The 19,293-nt window shown below is 36.6% G+C and overlaps 2 protein-coding genes across 2 annotated transcripts; one reads left to right on the forward strand and one right to left on the reverse strand.

Moving 5' to 3' along the window:
* Positions 1 to 287: 287 nt before the first annotated feature.
* TRIADDRAFT_22433 (uncharacterized protein) lies at positions 288 to 8,564 on the reverse strand (the record flags this gene model as incomplete). Its single annotated transcript, XM_002111120.1, has 30 exons — positions 288 to 441; positions 528 to 640; positions 719 to 910; positions 974 to 1,080; positions 1,149 to 1,274; positions 1,337 to 1,529; positions 1,620 to 1,811; positions 1,887 to 2,146; positions 2,296 to 2,407; positions 2,522 to 2,625; positions 2,738 to 2,959; positions 3,053 to 3,199; positions 3,316 to 3,418; positions 3,518 to 3,638; positions 3,715 to 3,907; positions 4,033 to 4,090; positions 4,184 to 4,366; positions 4,462 to 4,671; positions 4,766 to 4,810; positions 4,886 to 5,068; positions 5,176 to 5,308; positions 5,387 to 5,586; positions 5,680 to 5,814; positions 5,934 to 6,050; positions 6,146 to 6,208; positions 6,309 to 6,583; positions 6,701 to 6,919; positions 7,128 to 7,253; positions 7,470 to 7,826; positions 8,426 to 8,564. Coding segments are annotated over 30 exons (4,782 nt in total), but the record flags the coding sequence as incomplete, so codon positions are not given.
* Positions 8,565 to 11,632: 3,068 nt separating this feature from the next.
* Positions 11,633 to 13,247, forward strand: TRIADDRAFT_6275 (uncharacterized protein; the record flags this gene model as incomplete). Its single annotated transcript, XM_002110583.1, has 3 exons — positions 11,633 to 11,835; positions 12,917 to 12,996; positions 13,117 to 13,247. Coding segments are annotated over 3 exons (414 nt in total), but the record flags the coding sequence as incomplete, so codon positions are not given.
* Positions 13,248 to 19,293: the final 6,046 nt, after the last annotated feature.

Genomic DNA, 19,293 nt, shown 5'->3' on the forward strand with positions numbered 1-19,293 from the left:
TTGATTATTATTAGCTTCCAGAAATTTAATCATAATCATAAAACGATATGCTTACTTGCTCATCATGATCACTTGCAGTAAAGTGTGAATACCAAGTTGAGCTGCCTTCACCAATGTGGTATATAACAGTACTAATTAATGATAACTGCTTCAGCGACATCAATGAGACGTTTATATTGTCATTACGAAGGGTAGCATAAAAAATGCTGAGATTCTGGCGAACAAAGTTCAATATCTACAGTTTTAAAAAAATAGTTCGTTAAAGTTAATTTTATCAAAATTTTAAATCAGTGATGTCGCTGGAATACCTGTGAATAAGCTTCACGATGTTTGGAGCCCAACGACGAGAAGATTGATAGAATAATTTCCAATATAGGAAATAACATCTGACGATGTCTGTCAACAGCGTCCGGTGTAAAAAATTCATCATCATCTGCGGTTCTAAAGAGTAAACAATCAAAGGTAATTAACATGCATCTAGTTACAAAGTAAAAATATTATGGTATTACCCTTCAGCCACAATTAACTGCTCAGGGGGTTTAGTGGTATAGAATTTACATTCTGTGAGCATTGGTATTATTCCCGAGCGCAAAATTGCTTCAGCGCCGCGTTCATACGAAGCAATTCGTGCGAGAAGAGCCTAATCAAAATAATATATGTGTCAATGGATAGTGCTCAGGCCAATTTATAAACTATCATAAAAGTATTGTAAATTAACCATTTTAGATTCATATATGTATAAAGGTTTCATTGAAATCGGAGTTGATACGGTTAGTGTCTGAAGAATTTCATCACTTCGCACGACGCCTTCAATAAAATGCCGTAAATATCCTTTTACATCGAGGTAATCAATCCAACGTTTCTGCCAGTCCATTGAAACAATAACGTCCAGTACAGTAAACGCCAGGGTCTAGTAAAAGTGAAAATTCTATTAGATGAACATCGTAACATGATGAAAATAAGTTAACGGTACCATTCCTATGTCAGGAGCATCGCACGCATCCCGACAAATGACATCCATTATAATATCTCCGTAACTGTACAGAACCGACATATCGTCATTTCCGTTTCTCTTGGAATCTGAATATTATAAAAAGTTTTAATACATCACATACGCGAAAGCCGCATTTAATATTTTAAATTGATACCTGAAGATTTCGATGCTTCCAATGATATTTGAAGGTAATGTAGAAGGGCAACGTATAAATTCATGCGAACTCTTTGCTGTTTACCACTTGAACGAAGGATAAAGTCAAGAATGCCTTTTAAAATATCTCGAAAAGTTGAAAATGAGAGTGGATCTTCTAGAAATAAGAATTGCAAAGATCATCGTTACTAGTCATGATTGATCCATTCGCTAGGCTTACTGTTTTCTTATATTTACCAGCTTTACTATTAATAGAAGATTCTAAACCAACTGGAGTATCCCTCATCCTAAATGAAGCTAATTTACGAAATTGTGCCATTAGGGCCAAGACAACGCCAGCAGCTGGGGCTTGAATTTCCAGCATTGCACCATCTCTACAACACTGGTTAACAAAATAGTCATCGATCATTTATAACATATAATAAAGATTTTCTCGAGCAGAATATATCTATTGTACAACTTTAATACACACCCGATCAAGTATCTCCTGCAGTAATCGCAATAATAAATCTTCACGCATTTTAGGTTGAAAAAGATCGAATGGGCAGGCTCCAAATATTACTTCAACTACTTCTTGCCAGGCTTCAAATGCTTGTAATTTGGCATACAGAGCACACTGCCTCTTATTCATGAGAACAACATGTTTCAGTAAAGCTTGGATTTCCTAATTATATAATTGAAAATGCTTCAGCTAATAGTCAAGATTGAAATTGTTAATGATAGAAGTTAGATGCCTAACATTATTCAATCGTTCCTTGTCGATAGTAGCTTTACTTAGGATATTGTTGACTTCTTCCTGTAAAATTCGTCGAAAAAAGTTAATATTACAAATTTTGGCGTTATTTTGACGCCAAACTTGTTGGCATGATTGCACGGCTTGATCCAGCGCTGTTGGATCGAAAAATTCTAATTGCAGGTCAGCTTGCATATCCTGCTTCACATTGATACAGTCCAGTAAACAAAATAGCCTAATTTTCTTCTGATGAGTTGTTCTACCAGCTATAAAAATTTGAAATTTTAGTAAAAATATCAGTAATGCACTGCGATAAATAAATTGTTACGCGAGGCATAAAGATAGATTTCCATTATCAATACTGAAATGCAATGTATATTAATTAATATAATGGAGAAGAGATCGAATGCATTACCGTCAAAACAAGAAAATTCACTAATGAAGGTCTTGCTTTGTAGTGCTGTACTTATACTGCCAACATCATCTTCAGTGATATTAGATGAACTGACCAATAATTCAACGAGGTTCTATTGTTGTGAACAATCAGAATTTTCACTTTAGATGAATTACACCTTTAATCTTTCGAAAATGAAATCAGCTAAGTTAATTAGACCAGGATTGTATAGCTCGCAAATACTCACCTGAGTATCAGATCTTTGACGGTTTAAAGACGTAGATTGTAATTCAAGAGCAATACATTTCAGTAGCCAAGATTGTTGTAATAACACGATGACTTTGAATGGGTCTGGACTATCTGCTTCGTCATGTGTCTGAATATCTATTAAGAAAGACAGTATTTTAAAACATTGCAAGACCAAGAAGTTAATCATAGGGTACAAGCGCAGGTTTTTTAATACCGTTGGCAAAAGGCATCCTATACAAGTGCTTAGTGAAGAATTCGTGGTTGTTTCTCAAGTATCGTATAGTTGCATTGCAAGTTTCTGTCGATGAACATAATTTATAAATGACATGGTAACACTGTTCAACAATTTGTGGAGGTTCCCTAAAACCGTTGTCCAGATTTCTTTGTAGAATGGTCAAGATTGCATGTAGACATGTATGAGGAGTGCCTAAAATTCCTAATGGTACTGCGGCTATTAGTAACACGGAGGATAACAAAATAGAAGTAAAGGGTAGCTTCAAAATATGATATCTGATACTTTTAAGCCTACCTGGGTCTTGTAGAATTGTTTTGGAAACAGATTTACGAACATCATAACCTAATAGAAAATGAGCCAAACTAGGCGCAGGTAGATCTAGACAGTAAAGTAAAAGTTCAAGGATGCTTTCGCTCACAGCGGTATGGGTCTGAGTCGTATCTAAAATATTTTCATCTCCTTGAAACAAGACATAAAGTTTAAAGATTGATCGTTCAGATATAAAGAATGTCTACCTTTATACAGTCCCTCATCGTTATGAACATATTGTGGCTAACCTTTCTCAATGTATTCTTGATCAAGATCTTGCAAGAAATTCGGTTCGTTATAGAGCGTTTCTAAGTGTTCCACAAAGCCTTTCATAATTTCAAGTGCAATTTCCTACGGAAATTTTATATTTATAATAGTTAGTTGCATATCATAAAATCGATTCTGAATGCTACTACGGAGTACATTTAACTACACAGTAGTAAAGATTACCGGCGTATTGGTCAGGACGGTAATGATATCTGATTGCAACATAGATGAACGACACATATGGTATAATATATTAACAGCTGATAAAGCTAAATTAGGATTTGTATTCCCGTGCGTCAGAAATCTGTAGGGGACAAAAAGAACTTATATTATAGTAACTAATAGGGACCAGATAAGCATGATTTAGCATAATCTCTAACCTGGCAATATACAATAAATGATCCGTGCTACGAGTATGCGGATTAACATCTAGCAACAATGCACTTAATGGAGTAACAACTAATGATATATCGTATGCACGGAGTATTCGAAATAGCTGCTTTTCCAGATGTAAGCTCAACTCCATTAACCGTAAAGCATAGAGGGCAGCTTCCTCCAAATAATTTCTTCCAGCTGTATTAATAAGTAGAAACATTACAATACTGGATCGAGTAAAAGTTCACGTACAAAGTGTTCCGCACACACATATACATCAATAACGATGTCTATGAAGTCTTACAATAACGTTTTATACTTACAAGTGCTGGAAGCAAGTTCATCAAGTCCTGTACCAGCAGTATAGGTTACCGATAAAACCTGATTTATAAAAAAATAGTGCATTATAAGTTTATGGTTGTTCGCAATAGTAGCAAGAAAAAAAGGAACAATTTGGTTGTACAGAATTATTACCAGTTTTAACATAGGAGTTGGCTGTAACATTCTTAAAAATAGTTCGTGGCCAGGCGGCTTAACTACAGGGCCAGTTTGCGTAACTGTGCTGTCGGATTGATTTTCCAAGAAGAACTCGGGGGCTGGTTCATAATTTCGCATGAATTTTTCAAATAGTTTCAACACAAGACTGGCTACTTGCCACTAAATTTAGAATTTCCCGATTAAGGGTAAAATATTTTAGTAAAATTTCCAATCTTTCAATCGAAATCATCGGATAAATTATTTATTTAATAAACCTTTTCACTAGCATCGCGGTACTGCCTAGTACTAAATTTTAAGAAGACATCTTCCAAAAGAAAGTTTAGGTATGGCTGAAAGCCTGGTTCTCTAGCACTGATAGTGAAAGTGGATGGATAGTAGGCATCTGTTAAATTGTCCAATAAAGTTATGAAAGCTCTGGTTTCAGGATAGGTTTCATGCTTTGATTCAATCTCGACTAATTCAGCCTAATTTAAATCATAGCAATACATTATAATTAGCTAAGCCTTTTATATTATATGCTGCATGTATTTAGTATCAATAATAAATAGTGTTACAAACCTCTATACCAGTTTTACGATTCTCATTTGAATTCGTACGTATGATCTAATTAATATTGTTACCGAAGTATGAATTAGTAATATGTACAACAATTAGCATAAATAGACCCATACAACGTACTTGAGAAGATTCCAGGTATTGCCATACACTAGGAGCAATTTCCTGAGATTTAGCAAAACCTGCTAAAGTAAGTAGTATTTCTGCTTTTAATGTAAACGGAACTACGCAGCTCAGTAGGCCGAATAATACTGGCATAGGCATGTAATGTTGATTTTCGTATAAAGCCATACGAGCTGTTTCATCCTAATAGTTATTATTATGAGAAAGCCGATAGTAATAAGTGAGATTGGTATTGCTAAGGATAGACATATAATGATATCTTCAAGATTGACATTTTTCATTAAGCTTACTTGTCCAATTATACGCTGCATTAAGCGTAATATCGCTTCAAGACCTGCCAGTTCTTCAGGAGTAATTTGATGAATCTGCTGTGATTGACTGGATACTGATCGTGATACAGATTCATTTAAACTGACATAATAGCTGTAAGATTGTGAACATAAAATAGGAATTTGAATCTTGACGAATATTCAAAATCGATTGCATAAAATTACCGATCACCTTTTAAAGGAGTAAAATACATGATCCCACGATACAGAAGCTCCACCTCCATGGCCTGAACTATTACTTTTCAGTAAAAGGTAACAAAAATAAGCAGCTTGTGGTCCAGTAGCTAAGCCCATTAACATTTCAACGTATGGGACGTACAGGAAAGCCGGTAGTAAATCGCCCGCGAGTCTAACAAATTTGAAGAGGTTGACCTAATTGGCGAGAAAGTTTTAACATAAGAGACAAACTTTGTAGATAGTAAGCCTAACAATACAAAGGCTAGGTTAGAAAAAAATTTGGCTTACTTGTCGATAGGAAGGTCTACCGCGATAGCTAACACCCATCGAGGTAGCTCCATAAGTTGTTCCGATATCTGTTTGACACCAATATTCTAAATTGAGTTGTAAATTAAGGGGATCTGTCTTGTACAATTCACCAATCTGTCAGTTGTTTAAATGAAGTATAAATATATGCATGATCAATATCAAATTATTTTTTAATATATTATATATTATCTTTATCAAAGAAACATTGTTGAATATTTAAAATGAGATCGGACCAAATAAAGAAAGTCGGAAAATTCCGTTCTTAAATCAGTCGGTTCTCTATTTCCTTCTTGTATAGTAGCTTGCTGGATTCTAGCACTTTCATCGGCTCCATTTCTAAATTCCTTGATCTAACGATATGTGTATATAATTTGTTGTATATTACAGTAAAAATAAACAAGAATGCACCAATCCTGAATAGGGAACATATCTACTGATTAATAACCTTTAATGGCATAAGAATGATGATACCAGTAATTAGAGAATGTATCCGTCTGACAAGAAATTCCTTATATAATATAGAATTAATAATAATTTATATTTGTTAAAACACACATTATTGTGATTATAGAAACTTTGTAATGTTGATTGTAAAAAATTTTTATTACCTCATTATAAAAAGCTTTCGATTTGATAACTTTATGACGCAAAAAGCGGAGAGCTCCGATGCGTACTGCATACTCCATAATGACTTCGTCGTCTTCCAATATTTCAGGGTTGTCTAGGTTGATAGTAGTCTGCTGAGAGCAGACACGTAAAACTAGAGACCACGCCATTAGAATAACTCCTCTTAGACCTTCATCTTCCCAACTTGCACTAGCACTAAGTAGTGCGTGCATTTCAGGTAAAAATGTTGCATCGTTAACAAGTGGATGAGAAGTATCTATAGAAAGATAACCCAAAGGATGGTGATAATGATGTAACTGTAAGATGTTGATAATCCTTGACAAGGATTTTATCAACTTTATCAAGGTAATTTCATTACAAGGATAGCACTAACCAGAAGGGATATTCTCATTTTCACCGGTACCGAATGCTTCAAAATCGATACAATTTAGAGTCGTTGCTAACATGAATACATCTACTGCGTTCAAGGTATCATCAGTAGTCCTTGGTTTATAATTTCTTACATATTCTATCATCTTCAAGGAATCATTCTTAGATAATGGCTTATAGAAAGACCATATAAACAAGCATTCAGCTAGCGATATGGTATATTCTAGTCAAGACATAATAATAAGCTGTTAGATATTGTTCATTAGTTTAAAAATAATCACCGATAAACTACTTTATAAATAAGAATCTTATAAAAGAGTAGAATAATACAATTTTTGAATGATATTATGGAACAAGATCCGTAGTCCCTGGTTGGTATTGGAACTGATGAATAATATGCAAGCAGAAATTTAGAACATTGCGAGCATTACCTTCAAGGATACCAATAAGTTGTAGTCTATATTTGATAGTTTGCGTTGATTGATCTGTTAGAATTTTGGTAATGATATTATCGATGTTTAAAGTTTTAAGGGAATCCATTATTTTAGCAGTTATTCCTATAGCATCAAGAAAGGAAAATATCTTAACAAGGTAGTTTAAGAGCGAAAGCTGAGTTGGTTGAATGGAGATGAATATACTGCTATAGCAATTTGTTTGGATGATAATATTAAGGTTGTAGCGTAACAAAGTTAAAAGAATGAGATCATGTTAAAATCATTTAACGTATCACTAATGACAGTTGAGATTAGTGGATTGTATTTATCCAGTATTACCTTCATCCATAAGATCATTAGTATATTTAGCAACTAATTGGATAAATTCTTCACCCAGATCAGAGTCATTAGAGCCATCAAATCTCCATTGAATGAGCGATCGTAAAGAATAGGAAAGACAGCGGCAACCATCGTAATACAGTATTATAGCTAAAGGTAAACGTTGTAATCCAGGAAAACGTGGTTTCTGATGTTCACTAGCTAAGAGTAACTCCATGGAAGCATATTCGTTTAAATCTAAAATATCGCTTAAATTAAGAGCTTCTTCGATGAAAGACTGACTGAAAATGCGTGGAACTGGTTCGCCATAGACTTGAATGCCAGAAGTAGCGCCATGTTCTTTGATATTTTTTCGGTCTAATGCACTTCTCCTCTGTTAGGAAATAGTCATAACAAGTTTATCATTTAAAGCTGTTATTTTGACATGATCGAATTATGCAAAGTGTTGGAATGATATGCTACGGTATAGCCATGTTCCAATCGTGGTTGGCTGAGTGTAGCGTCTATATCTCTCGTATAGTACAGTACATAGGTAGTTGGAAGTTGCGCTATATGCAGTATTGCCTGCATCAAGGTAAATTTGAGTTGAATTGATTTGTATCATGGCGCCTGGTATATCGATCGATTGATACGACTGTTGCATAAGTTTTTAAGTATTTTTACGCCTACTGTAGAATGGTCAATTTATTGACTTGATGCAAGTTGTCTGTAGTTGAATAATTTTATTCTGTACAATAGCAAGATATTATTTTCTATCCTTGCTTATGTGGCTATTATTTTCTATCCTTGCTTATGTGGCTATTATTTTCTATCCTCGCTTATCTGGCTATTATTTTCTATCCTTACTTATACGGGATTAGACTAATGTAGATCAAATCATTGAAAAGGATGACAGAAAAGTGCTTATGACACTTAAAATGTTGTATCATCGTTAAAAGAGATGCTACATAATGAACTAACCGTTGAGGAGAAGAGAGATAACAACTGAGGTTTATATTTTTTCAGTACTGTTTCAAATTCATGGTAATCCGGTAGCTTGTCCAAAGTCAACGTCGATTCGACAATATGCCAAATTTCTTTACTGGGACCCCAAACTATATATTGTTGGATAGATTGGCAAGAAATGAATGAGTATGATGTATGCTAGACAAAAAATGATTGCATCATTCTACTAGTATCGTCGATGAAAGAAGACTGTCATTTTGCAGCCTATCCAGCATCTCGATACATGAAGTCATTGGTTGATAGCTAGTTCAAGTGAAATGTTAACTTTCTTTAAAATACGTTCATCTTAAAGTGCTTCAAGACAATTTGTACATGTCTATCCATAAATGATGATGGAATCAATATCAATAAAATGATCATTTTAATTTGAGCAAAGAAGAGAATTGATTACTGTTGTACCTCCTCGAACTTGAGTGGAGACCGCCATTCTTGGAGCTCAATTGGCTTGGATTGTAAGTGCTTGCAGGCTGCGGGCTGGTAGCGCAGTCGTGCAGGGCCATCTACAGTACCCAGCTCAGTAGAGTACAGTGCAGTGCAGTAGGGTACAGTACAGTACAGTACAGTGGAGTAAAGTACTGTACACTGTACTGTACAGCCATGAACCACTAGAAATACAGTACCGTACAGTATGGCACTACGGCTGCGGGCTGGTGGCGCCTGCGCAGTCGTGCAGGGCCATCTACTGTACTGTACTGTACTGCACTGTACACTGTACAGTATTCTTCTAGTAGTCTTTGCTATAGGCTAGCAGTTTGATATTGTCCTGCGCAGTAGAGTATTACCTGTGTGAGTACAGTGATTTTCTTCACCTGTACTGTACACTGTACAGTACAGTAGTGGACTGTACAGTACAGTACTGTACTGTACGACTGTGTGAGACTGAAATCGTCTCCATCAGAATTGGACAACGACGACTTATTGTACTGTACACTAGTGACATTACTTTTGTTGGAGACTGCTGTATTTGGAGATTTGGAGCGATTAGCCTTTATATACAAGTGTACAACTTTTGTAATGTACTCAACGTTGTGTACCATGAGTGCATCGATTATTACAAAAATGATGTCACTATTTGGTACGTCAAGTACACAAGGGGCTATTATCAATAGACTGTTTGGTGTAAAATAGAAATGGCCATTTTTTGAAACCATAGAAAATACTAGTCATGACAGGATACGCATCAATGAATTGAGGAATTCATTATTTATCCATCCATTAAGGTTAATCTACAACGACAGAGTCGCTGTCCTCTCCTGTACTATGAAGATGGAAGGAGGCGAAGAAGCGCCATGGTACACCGGTACAGTGTCAGGTCTAGACTAGCGCCCTATGACTACAATGTACAGTGTACAGTACGGGGTATCGCGCTGTACTGTACACTGTACTGTACACGCTTCTCCTATGAAGATGGAAGGAGGCGAAGAAGCGCCATGGTGCACCGGTACAGTGTCAGGTCTACTGTACTGTATGTAGACTAGCGCCCTATGACTACAATGTACAGTGTACAGTACGGGGTATCGCGCTGTACTGTACACGCTTCTCCTATGAAGATGGAAGGAGGCGAAGAAGCGCCATGGTACAGTACAGTACAGTGTCAGGTCTACAGTAGACTAGCGCCCTACAGTATGACTACAGTGTACAGTGTACAGTACGGGGTATCGCACTGTACTGTACACTGTACACGCTTCTCCTAGGAAGATGGAAGGAGGCGAAGAAGAAGCATGGTACAGTGTCAGGTCTAGACTAGCGCCCTACTGTATGACTACAGTGTACAGTGTACAGTACGGGGTGTCGCGCTGTACTGTACACTGTACACGCTTCTCCTATGAAGATGGAATATGACTACAGTGTACAGTGTACAGTACGGGGTATCGCTCTCTACAGTACTGTACTGTACTGTATAAAGATGGAAGGAGGCGAAGAAGAGCCATGGTACAGTGTAGCGCTGTCAGGTCTACTGTAGACTAGCGCCCTATGACTACAGTGTACAGTGTACAGTACAGGGTATCACGGCCTACTGGACACTGTACACGCTGCATCCATTCATCAAGGCTTGTGATTGGCTGCAATTTAAATCATTCACGCCTGCGCTGTATCCACCGTCTTTTCGCGCGAATTCTCAAAAAACCAGTCAAGCGCCAACGGAGCTTGACTGGTTTTGATGATGCATAATAATACACAAACTAGACTGAAGGCAGTCTCGACTTGTTACTATCCATGTACTCAGTCATGAGTGCATAGGACAGTGGAATCGGTGTTTTCAAGCCAGCTTTCCTGCATTTCACCACCATCACACAGCTCGACTTCCCTCCATTTACCAACAGCTTCCACTTGCACCATAGTAATCCACTACAACTGGGGGGCCTAACTCGGCTTTCCATATTAACTATAGAGCGAGTGGTCGATTTAATACTGAGTTTGCATTGAGCTGCAGGCGTGGATTTCCTTCATCGCGATTAGGGATTGCCAGATTAATCCACTCTAAATCAATCCATAGGTTCCTTTTTCTTCTCTTTCCAGTGGATCAATGCTATTGCTACAGCTTGACTTATTGGTAATTGAGTAGAGAACGCAAACTTCATCCACTGAAACGACAGAATCATCGTGCTGACCAAAGTTGAGTTGTATCGCGCCAAGAATCCATCGATCGCGAGTAGGCGATCCAATTGATATCAACATCCATCAACGCTCGCTTTTACAACACAATATGATACTATCAATTGCCATTGGATATTAGAGTTTGCATTCTCTCTCTCTCTGTCAATTGGTCGACTACAAGCGGAATTAGAGATCCTTTTTCCTCCATTAACTTTGCACATCCAGCTGAGTCGACAACATCGCCGTCGATAGACTGTACTGTAGTAGGCGAGATTAGGCTAGCATTGATTGTCTAAACAACATTATTCAGCTCCAATTGGAAATCGTCTTCTACTTGCTAAAGCGCAATGTATACCAATAATCCAGTACAAGATCCTATCCCGATGCCATTGGCACAGGATAGCAATTTATCTTATCGTTTCACCAACACCACCATGGCATCGTGTAGTATCGATGCTATCAACAAATGCTCTTCACCAACGCCAATCAGCACATCGTTACAAGAAATCCCGCCAACCACACCGGAAAAAAGTATTCGTCGTGCTGAGGATATTACTGTACCATTGACGCCAACTGCCAATTTGAAAATGTTGGCATCTGCTGTCAGCCCAGTTTTGAGAAATCGTGAAGAAAGAAAGCGTCTTTTCACTGAATTGCAAACTTCTAGTAGTAATTGTTCAGAATCAGGAGATTCAACAACAGAAGCAAAATCAACCACTTGTTTTAATAGAAAGGAAAAATCGCTAGGCTTGCTATGTCAGAGGTAGGGTATTGCCAAGGATCGATAACCTTTTCAAAATTGCATCTTGCTTACATTTATAAAATGGGGTCAATCCAATGATTCAACAATACTTTTCCTCTCCTTTCATCCTTCAACAGTAAATTATAAATTAACTTTGTGTTCCTGTAGGAGACGACATTCCCAACCTACTGTACAGTTTTCCATCATAATCACCATTGTAAAAAACTTCCATTTCCAATACCATTTCATACACACCCTCAATCTTAATAATTCTTCGCCAATGTTGCTATCCACTCTTTCATTACATTACAATATTGCTAAAATTGCCAGTGTCCATGAATACTCATGCAGTAATGGATTCAAATTTACACACAAATAGGCCAAATTCTATGCGGACCGTACAATAATAGAAAAATACCTAGTCATACAGTACTCAACACAAGCATGACTGTTCTTCTACGTTAATTTGATTCTTAGAGAGAATGACTTTTTGCACCCGTAGATGTAGTACTGCAAATGTATTCAGACAAATCCCATGAAATTGATTTGGACTATTCTTTCCATCTAGGCTACAATTGATCGTCATACTACACTTTTTATTCGTGATATACTGTACGTATAGCAATGGTACGTTTTTTCATAATACAAACATCAAGTAGCTAGTAAAAAGAATGTCAAGATATCCCCAAGTCGTTGATTTTCTACTGACGATGTTGCAATCAATAGTGGCGTTCGAGGTATAAAGGAAAGCATTGCAGTGTAATGCTCGCCTCAATTTACTTTGAATTCATATTGTCCAATATACAAAACTGTAGGTAGTTGCACATGATACTACATAAAATGATAGAAGACGTATTTGCAACTCAAAGCTAAAGGCATATCTTCCATCCTAGACTTCCTTTCATACTACACCCGCAGTATACAACAGTATATCGATGATTACGCAGCACTATAAAAAAGTAATCAATTAATCAGATGGATCTGTCTAATGCACTGCGACTTAGCCGATACAAAATAAAGACGATACTATTAATAAAACTCCTGTAAAGGATATTACACATCATACCTGTCTGCTTTCTAAACAATGATTTGCTATTTCTAGATTTTTAGCACGTTATCCCGAAAATTCAGTTCCAGGACAAGAAATTGAAATTTGTTTAGATCATGTAGCGAAGGAGCTCCGTAAGTCTTTATAATGTAATAAAATAGTCAAGAAAAATAACAACATATAAATAAAGTTGGTCTCAATTTTTTAAAATTACACTGGCTGGGTACTTATAAATTTGAATTTTCCTGATATAGAGGTGGAACGGCGAAGAATCTATGATATTGTCAATGTACTGGAAAGTGTAGAAATCGTCAGTCGATTAGGAAAGAATACCTATGTTTGGCATGGAAAAAGGAAAATTGCATCCAATTTAGCCAAATTAAGGGTAAAGATTTACGATACTGTACAAGACCTCAATCATAATATCACAATAGTACCGCTAACAATGATATTCTTATAAAAATGATTAATCTTTGCTTTTTGATCACTGTCACACTTGGTGTAGATGTATTTATACTTTTTTAGTATTTTAAGTATGACCAATAAATGCCGTTATGCCCTTATTATTATCATCATCCATTATAATCATACCTTTGTGAATTATTCTAGGCGCATTTGAAACCTGCAACGCAAGGATTGCAAAACATAGATTTTAGTAACATCAGTTTTAGGCAGGAAATGAATGTAAGCTATTGAGAAAGTATTTCAAAGAGCATTTTGAATCTATAAACGTACATCTGTTTGATATAGCTTAATATCTATTTCTTATATTTTAGCTTTCAAAGAAACTTTCTCCAATGGAAGCTAAAAAAGATTCTTCCAGTGCTAGAAAAGGTACTGATACAACGTTCACACTTATGCCTTATATTGTTGACATGTTGTATTTGGAATTCATCATTGCTTCTTAATCCATCAATCATAACTGACCTAAAGAATAAAAGATAATCTGTTTTTCGCTTTGATTGATACGTAGAAAACGCCCGTAAAGATAAATCGTTGGGGATGCTAAGTCAAAAATTTATCATGATGTTTATGGCTTCCGCGGTAATTGCCAATATACGAAATAGGATATCGTTGAGTAATTATTTTCGGCCTTTAATGACAAATTGTGTCATTTTTTCGGAAACAGACGGAGATAGTCACCTTAGATGAAGCAGCACAGGTCCTAATCGGGAAGCAGCCAGCCGAGAAGGACTCGTCTAAATTTAAAAGTAAATTGTTGTTCTTTAATAACATGATAACGATGGGTAATAATGTATGTTTAGCTTGGTCAAGTGATGATAGTTAATTCTCTTGTGCTATGTTCATAGCTAAAGTGAGAAGACTGTATGACATAGCCAACATTTTATCAAGTCTTCGGATGATTGAAAAGACTCATGTAACTGAATGCACAAAGGGAAAGAAACCGGCGTTTAAATGGATAGGACTTAATTTCAGTACGCTTCCAGGTATGGTTACCGTTAATGATTTTACTTTACAGTGTCAATTATCAGTTGCAAGCTTTCTCATCCAGTAGGTAGTGCTCTTTGTACTAACAAATTTTATTAAAAGTAGAATTCATTGAAGTAGTTTACTTTATAGTATTCTGATGAATAAGCAAGATCGGTTACTTCTTTCAGACACCGAGAAGCCATATAACGCAATGAATAGCCCAGAACGCGCTGCCGTACAGTCATTAAGATATTTATCTGCAAGGAATGCAAGATCTGATGTCATTGTATCGACAAAATCTGTTCTACTGCCGCGTACTAATATCATGGATTGTCCGAAAAAGCATGAAAAGCCCACAACGCCCAATTTGCTAGACAGTAGTAGAATTAGCAATCGCGAGGATGATACCGAAAACAACCCTGAAAGGTCTTATATAACACATCTTAATAGGGAAAACTCAAGCAAGAGAATAAAACTAGGTATGGATGGAGCTGTAAGGCAATATGCTACTAGTGACTACATAGATGTCAATCTTTGCAGTATATATTGTGTGGTGGAGGTTTGTAGATTAATGCTTTTCGTCTTTAACAGTAACCTAACATTGCATTCTAAAATTTTTATCATTTTCTTTCTTTAATATCATAAGATCCAAGTAATTACCGCGGCAGTCCTCGAAAAAGAACGCAATTCGGCTTTGAAGGTTATTCAATAAAATAGTAATATAACAGTGCAGCTTTTATTTATATGCTACAGTGTATTAGCCATGATTTGCGTAGAAAATTACGATAAAGATATAATTGATCATAATTATTGTAATTAATGATATAATACAGTCTACATATATTTGTGCTATAAACCTAAGTATTGGTTTCATATGTACGCGTCTACTGCATTTTATATTCACAAAGACAATTAACTTTCAATGCATTCGCATGTTATTAGATTTGACTAACACTCAATCCGCAGTTTCTCCGAATACAACTTGGTATACTACTGCAACTCAAACTTATCCTACTGTGGCTCTGGCACCAGCAACAGATTTACTGATGACAAATGTTCCTACCCAACAACGAACTGATGTAGATCTACAGAATGGTAAGTTTGATATTGATGTGGTACACTTACAGTATATGTAATGGGTTTAAATTGACAATACAATTTATCTTCTCTGAAACTAGTGTCGAATAAAAGTTGGACAAGCAGTAACAATAATAATAGTGGTAGAAATAGTTCAAGTCCTACGACAAGTTGGGATAAGATGACAGGAAACAGTAATACTGATAATAACTATTATGTGCTCTTTGTATTGTGTGCCTCTTTAGTTAACGTATAGGATTAAATTAAATTGTTTTAAAATTACTTTTAGGAAGAGAATCTAGCAATCTGCAAGCCTTACCAACTACAAAAGTTGCAACAAGGCTTTCTCCTTGGCGTTTAGCTCCAGTGGTTACCGTAGGATCGCATTGCTGTTTTATTATTAGCGAGCCAACCGCTACTGCTGCAACGTCAGGTACACCTATTACTGCTATCCCGCAACAAATATTGGTAACCGATTCTGAAGTTGTGAAAGCCATGTCCAATCGTGGTATAACTACTTCTGCTAGAATAGTCAATCCTCAATTAACGAATAATCCCATGCTACCCGTCCACATTACGACAGTGGATAGTGGCTTAGCGGCATCTCTCCAGCCGAATTATTATAACTCCATACAGCAAACAATTAGTAGTAATAACAGCTCTTCATTGCAAGTCGGTAGTCGTTTTGAAAGCCCTCAACATCACAGAAATAAACAAGCAGATGGTGCATCTCCTACTATTAGCGATTGCAATGATAGCTCTAGAAACAGGGGTTGTAACAATGGTGAAAGAAAACAGTAATATTATTATGAGAGATACCTGCTATATTAGTTTTATTCTATGATTATAACTAGTGTTTGACTTGGACTGAAAATGAACTTAATAATATCTCTACTACGTAGCCTGGATGGAGTTATTTTCGCTCGCTATTTTGATGGTGATGATAGAATTATGAGGATATTTTTTGGCAACAATTCACTTCCACGTAAAACTGTTTACAATGCACACTTTACCCTTGAAACTATATAAGATCTAGAGCTAATATTTTTTATAGTTGAAAATTTTTCTATCGATTTTCTGATGGATGTCCTCACGCTTATAATACAGTACTTTTGATTTTTATAACATTTTTGGAATAATTCTATTTACATCCTGCTAATGAAAGCGGAACTCTAATGTATGATAACTTGAAACATAATAAATGTATGAGCTTACATATGTGTACGGCTTGGGATATTTCGTTGTAGATTACTCTCCTTTAACCTTTAACAAGAAAAATAAAGGATGGGATGATGAATAGTACATTACCTGCGTGTTTACGCCAACGCGGCGTTATTTCGATCTTGAACTCTTGTTGATTATAATAATTATTATACGCGTATTATTGCCTAATTTTGGGTCCATAGATTGTTTGTAATGTACAGTAGGTCTGTTCAAGGTCGCGTTTTATTTTTCATGTTAATTCAACCCTAAGAGAAAATTAGGATGAGAGCGGTCTAGCGGCCTTGGTGAATTAGTACGACGTATCATTATTGGATGGAAAGCAGGGTTATTAGTCCTTGATTCTTCCATAAAATTTATCCATTTAGGAAGCTTGTGAAAACAGATCCAGCTTTCTATTCCAGACCACCTAGACTATTATACTTTGGTAATAAGCTAGTTGGATGCAGTAGTGTAAAGTTAGGCCCTAAACTCGCAAGATCTCTATACGCGAAAATCGACCTGCTGTAAGTAAACAAATAAATCAAAGCGCAAACTGATGTAATGGGCGTGCTCAGTTTCGGTCCGATGATTTTGGTAGGTGGTGCTGTTGGCTTCTAGAAGTGACATGATTTTTGCTACTGGATATCATAATCGATCAACTCAGTCACTCATTGCTAGACTGCACTAATAATATGGTAGTGTCTTTTCTCGTCGTTAACTTTGCATGATTAGCAAAATTGATGTCATCATTGTGGTTTCAAGACTACAGTACCGCACTGTCGTTTTGGTTAATGTCTCCAAAAATAAAATAAATGATCATGTACAAATCAAAAGGATGTACACTTGTACAGTACTGTAGAATGTATTTGTCATATTTTGGAGATATTTAGACGGCCAGAAGCACCGTTCATGATTCCATGTTTATTCCTTTTTAGAGTCAGGCAAGTACAGAAATCCTCAGTCTAATTGTTCAATTTTAGCAACTTGGCAAAATTGATGTTTTGGCCATAGTCTAGTTGTGACCATGTAGTACCAGAGAATGGAAAAAATATTGTTGCTCAAATGCTCAATACACCGCCACCGATACACCTACTGTACTGTGCTAGGCTGAAACTGGAGTATAGTAAGCTGTAGTTCTAAGTCCATATTGCATAAATTACTTCTACTAATTTATCCAAAATGGCTAGTCTCCGATCATGAACTTGGAGACACTACAGTTTGGTGCCTGGCACCTTACTGCTTTAATAATGCACACAGCCATTCTGCAGACTACAGTACTAAAGAAGGTCTTGCAAAATTGATGTCTTGGCCATAGTTTCGTTGTGACCATGCAGTACTAGAGAATGGAAAAAATATCAGCAATATTTTTTTAAAATATTGCTGCTCAAATGCTCAATACACCTACTGTACTGTGCTAAGATGGCTAGTCTCCGATCATGAACTTGGAGACACTACAGTTTGGTGCCTGGCACCTTACTGCTTTAATAATGCACACAGCCATTCTGTAGACTACAGTAGTAAAGAAGGTCTTGCAAAATTGATGTCTTGGCCATAGTTTCGTTATGACCATGCAGTACTAGAGAATGGAAAAAATATTGTTGCTCAAATGCTCAATACACCTACTGTACTGTGCTAGGCTGAAACTGGAGTATAGTAAGCTGTAGTTCTAAGTCCATATTGCATAAATTACTTCTACTAATTTATCCAAGATGGCTAGTCTCCGATCATGAACTTGGAGACACTACAGTTTGGTGCCTGGCACCTTACTGCTTTAATAATGCACACAGCCATACTGTAGACTACAGTACTAGAGAAGGTCTTTTTTTCGAGTCGTCGCAGACACAGCACGTTACACGCATGGGCAGTCGTGCACACCACCGTGATACTGCACTAACGACTTCCTTCATGTCTTAATACACGGTTGGTGCTGTAGGTGGAGGCACTCCCAGCTCATCCATTTGGCTGAATTTCAATGTGGCTATTGGCCGGTTGGCTTTCTATTTTCTGTTGGCAAATTCAGTAATACTACGGAGATTATCGCTTCTATTTTCACCATTACCCATTTTCAACGACATCGGTTGTAGTCTGATAACTTGATTTGAATTGATTTCTTACTCGATCATCCAAGTGTATCATACTATCAATTCGACGCTTACGGTAGTGCACCAGTTAGCAGCCATTAATAATATTTATAGACAAGAGTTATCGAGGCGGAAAGTAGTTGAGATAGATCGAATCGGGACATGATGGATGCTGCTAACCAAGATATATCAAGCGAGAACCTGGCCACAGCTATAGCGAATACATCACTAGCTGTAAGCGATCAAGTGACAGGCCAAGAAGTTGGTAACGATGATAGGTCAGCTATACATGGATATGACATAACGGATAAACTTTGCATCAATAGTAGGACAGCTCCATTTATGCCATCAATTCTAGAACCATCAAGGGATCCGTTATGAACTGTGTACTATTGCAATCCTCTATTGATTAATTATCGTTACTACGTCAGTCAGACTATTACCGTAGAATGTTACTCATAAAGAAATATTCAAGGCTATACCACATTTCTACTGTCAATCGATTTAGTACTATGTCATGAACGCTATCGAGCCTGCTCATTTCAATTGATCGCTGAAGGTGATGGACTAGATATCACTGCCATACGCTTCTACAGTAGTAGTAAAAGCTACCTACTTACGGAATCATATATCATACAC

Source organism: Trichoplax adhaerens, genomic scaffold (genome assembly GCF_000150275.1).
Source record: "Trichoplax adhaerens TRIADscaffold_3 genomic scaffold, whole genome shotgun sequence".
Taxonomy (NCBI): domain Eukaryota; kingdom Metazoa; phylum Placozoa; class Uniplacotomia; order Trichoplacea; family Trichoplacidae; genus Trichoplax; species Trichoplax adhaerens.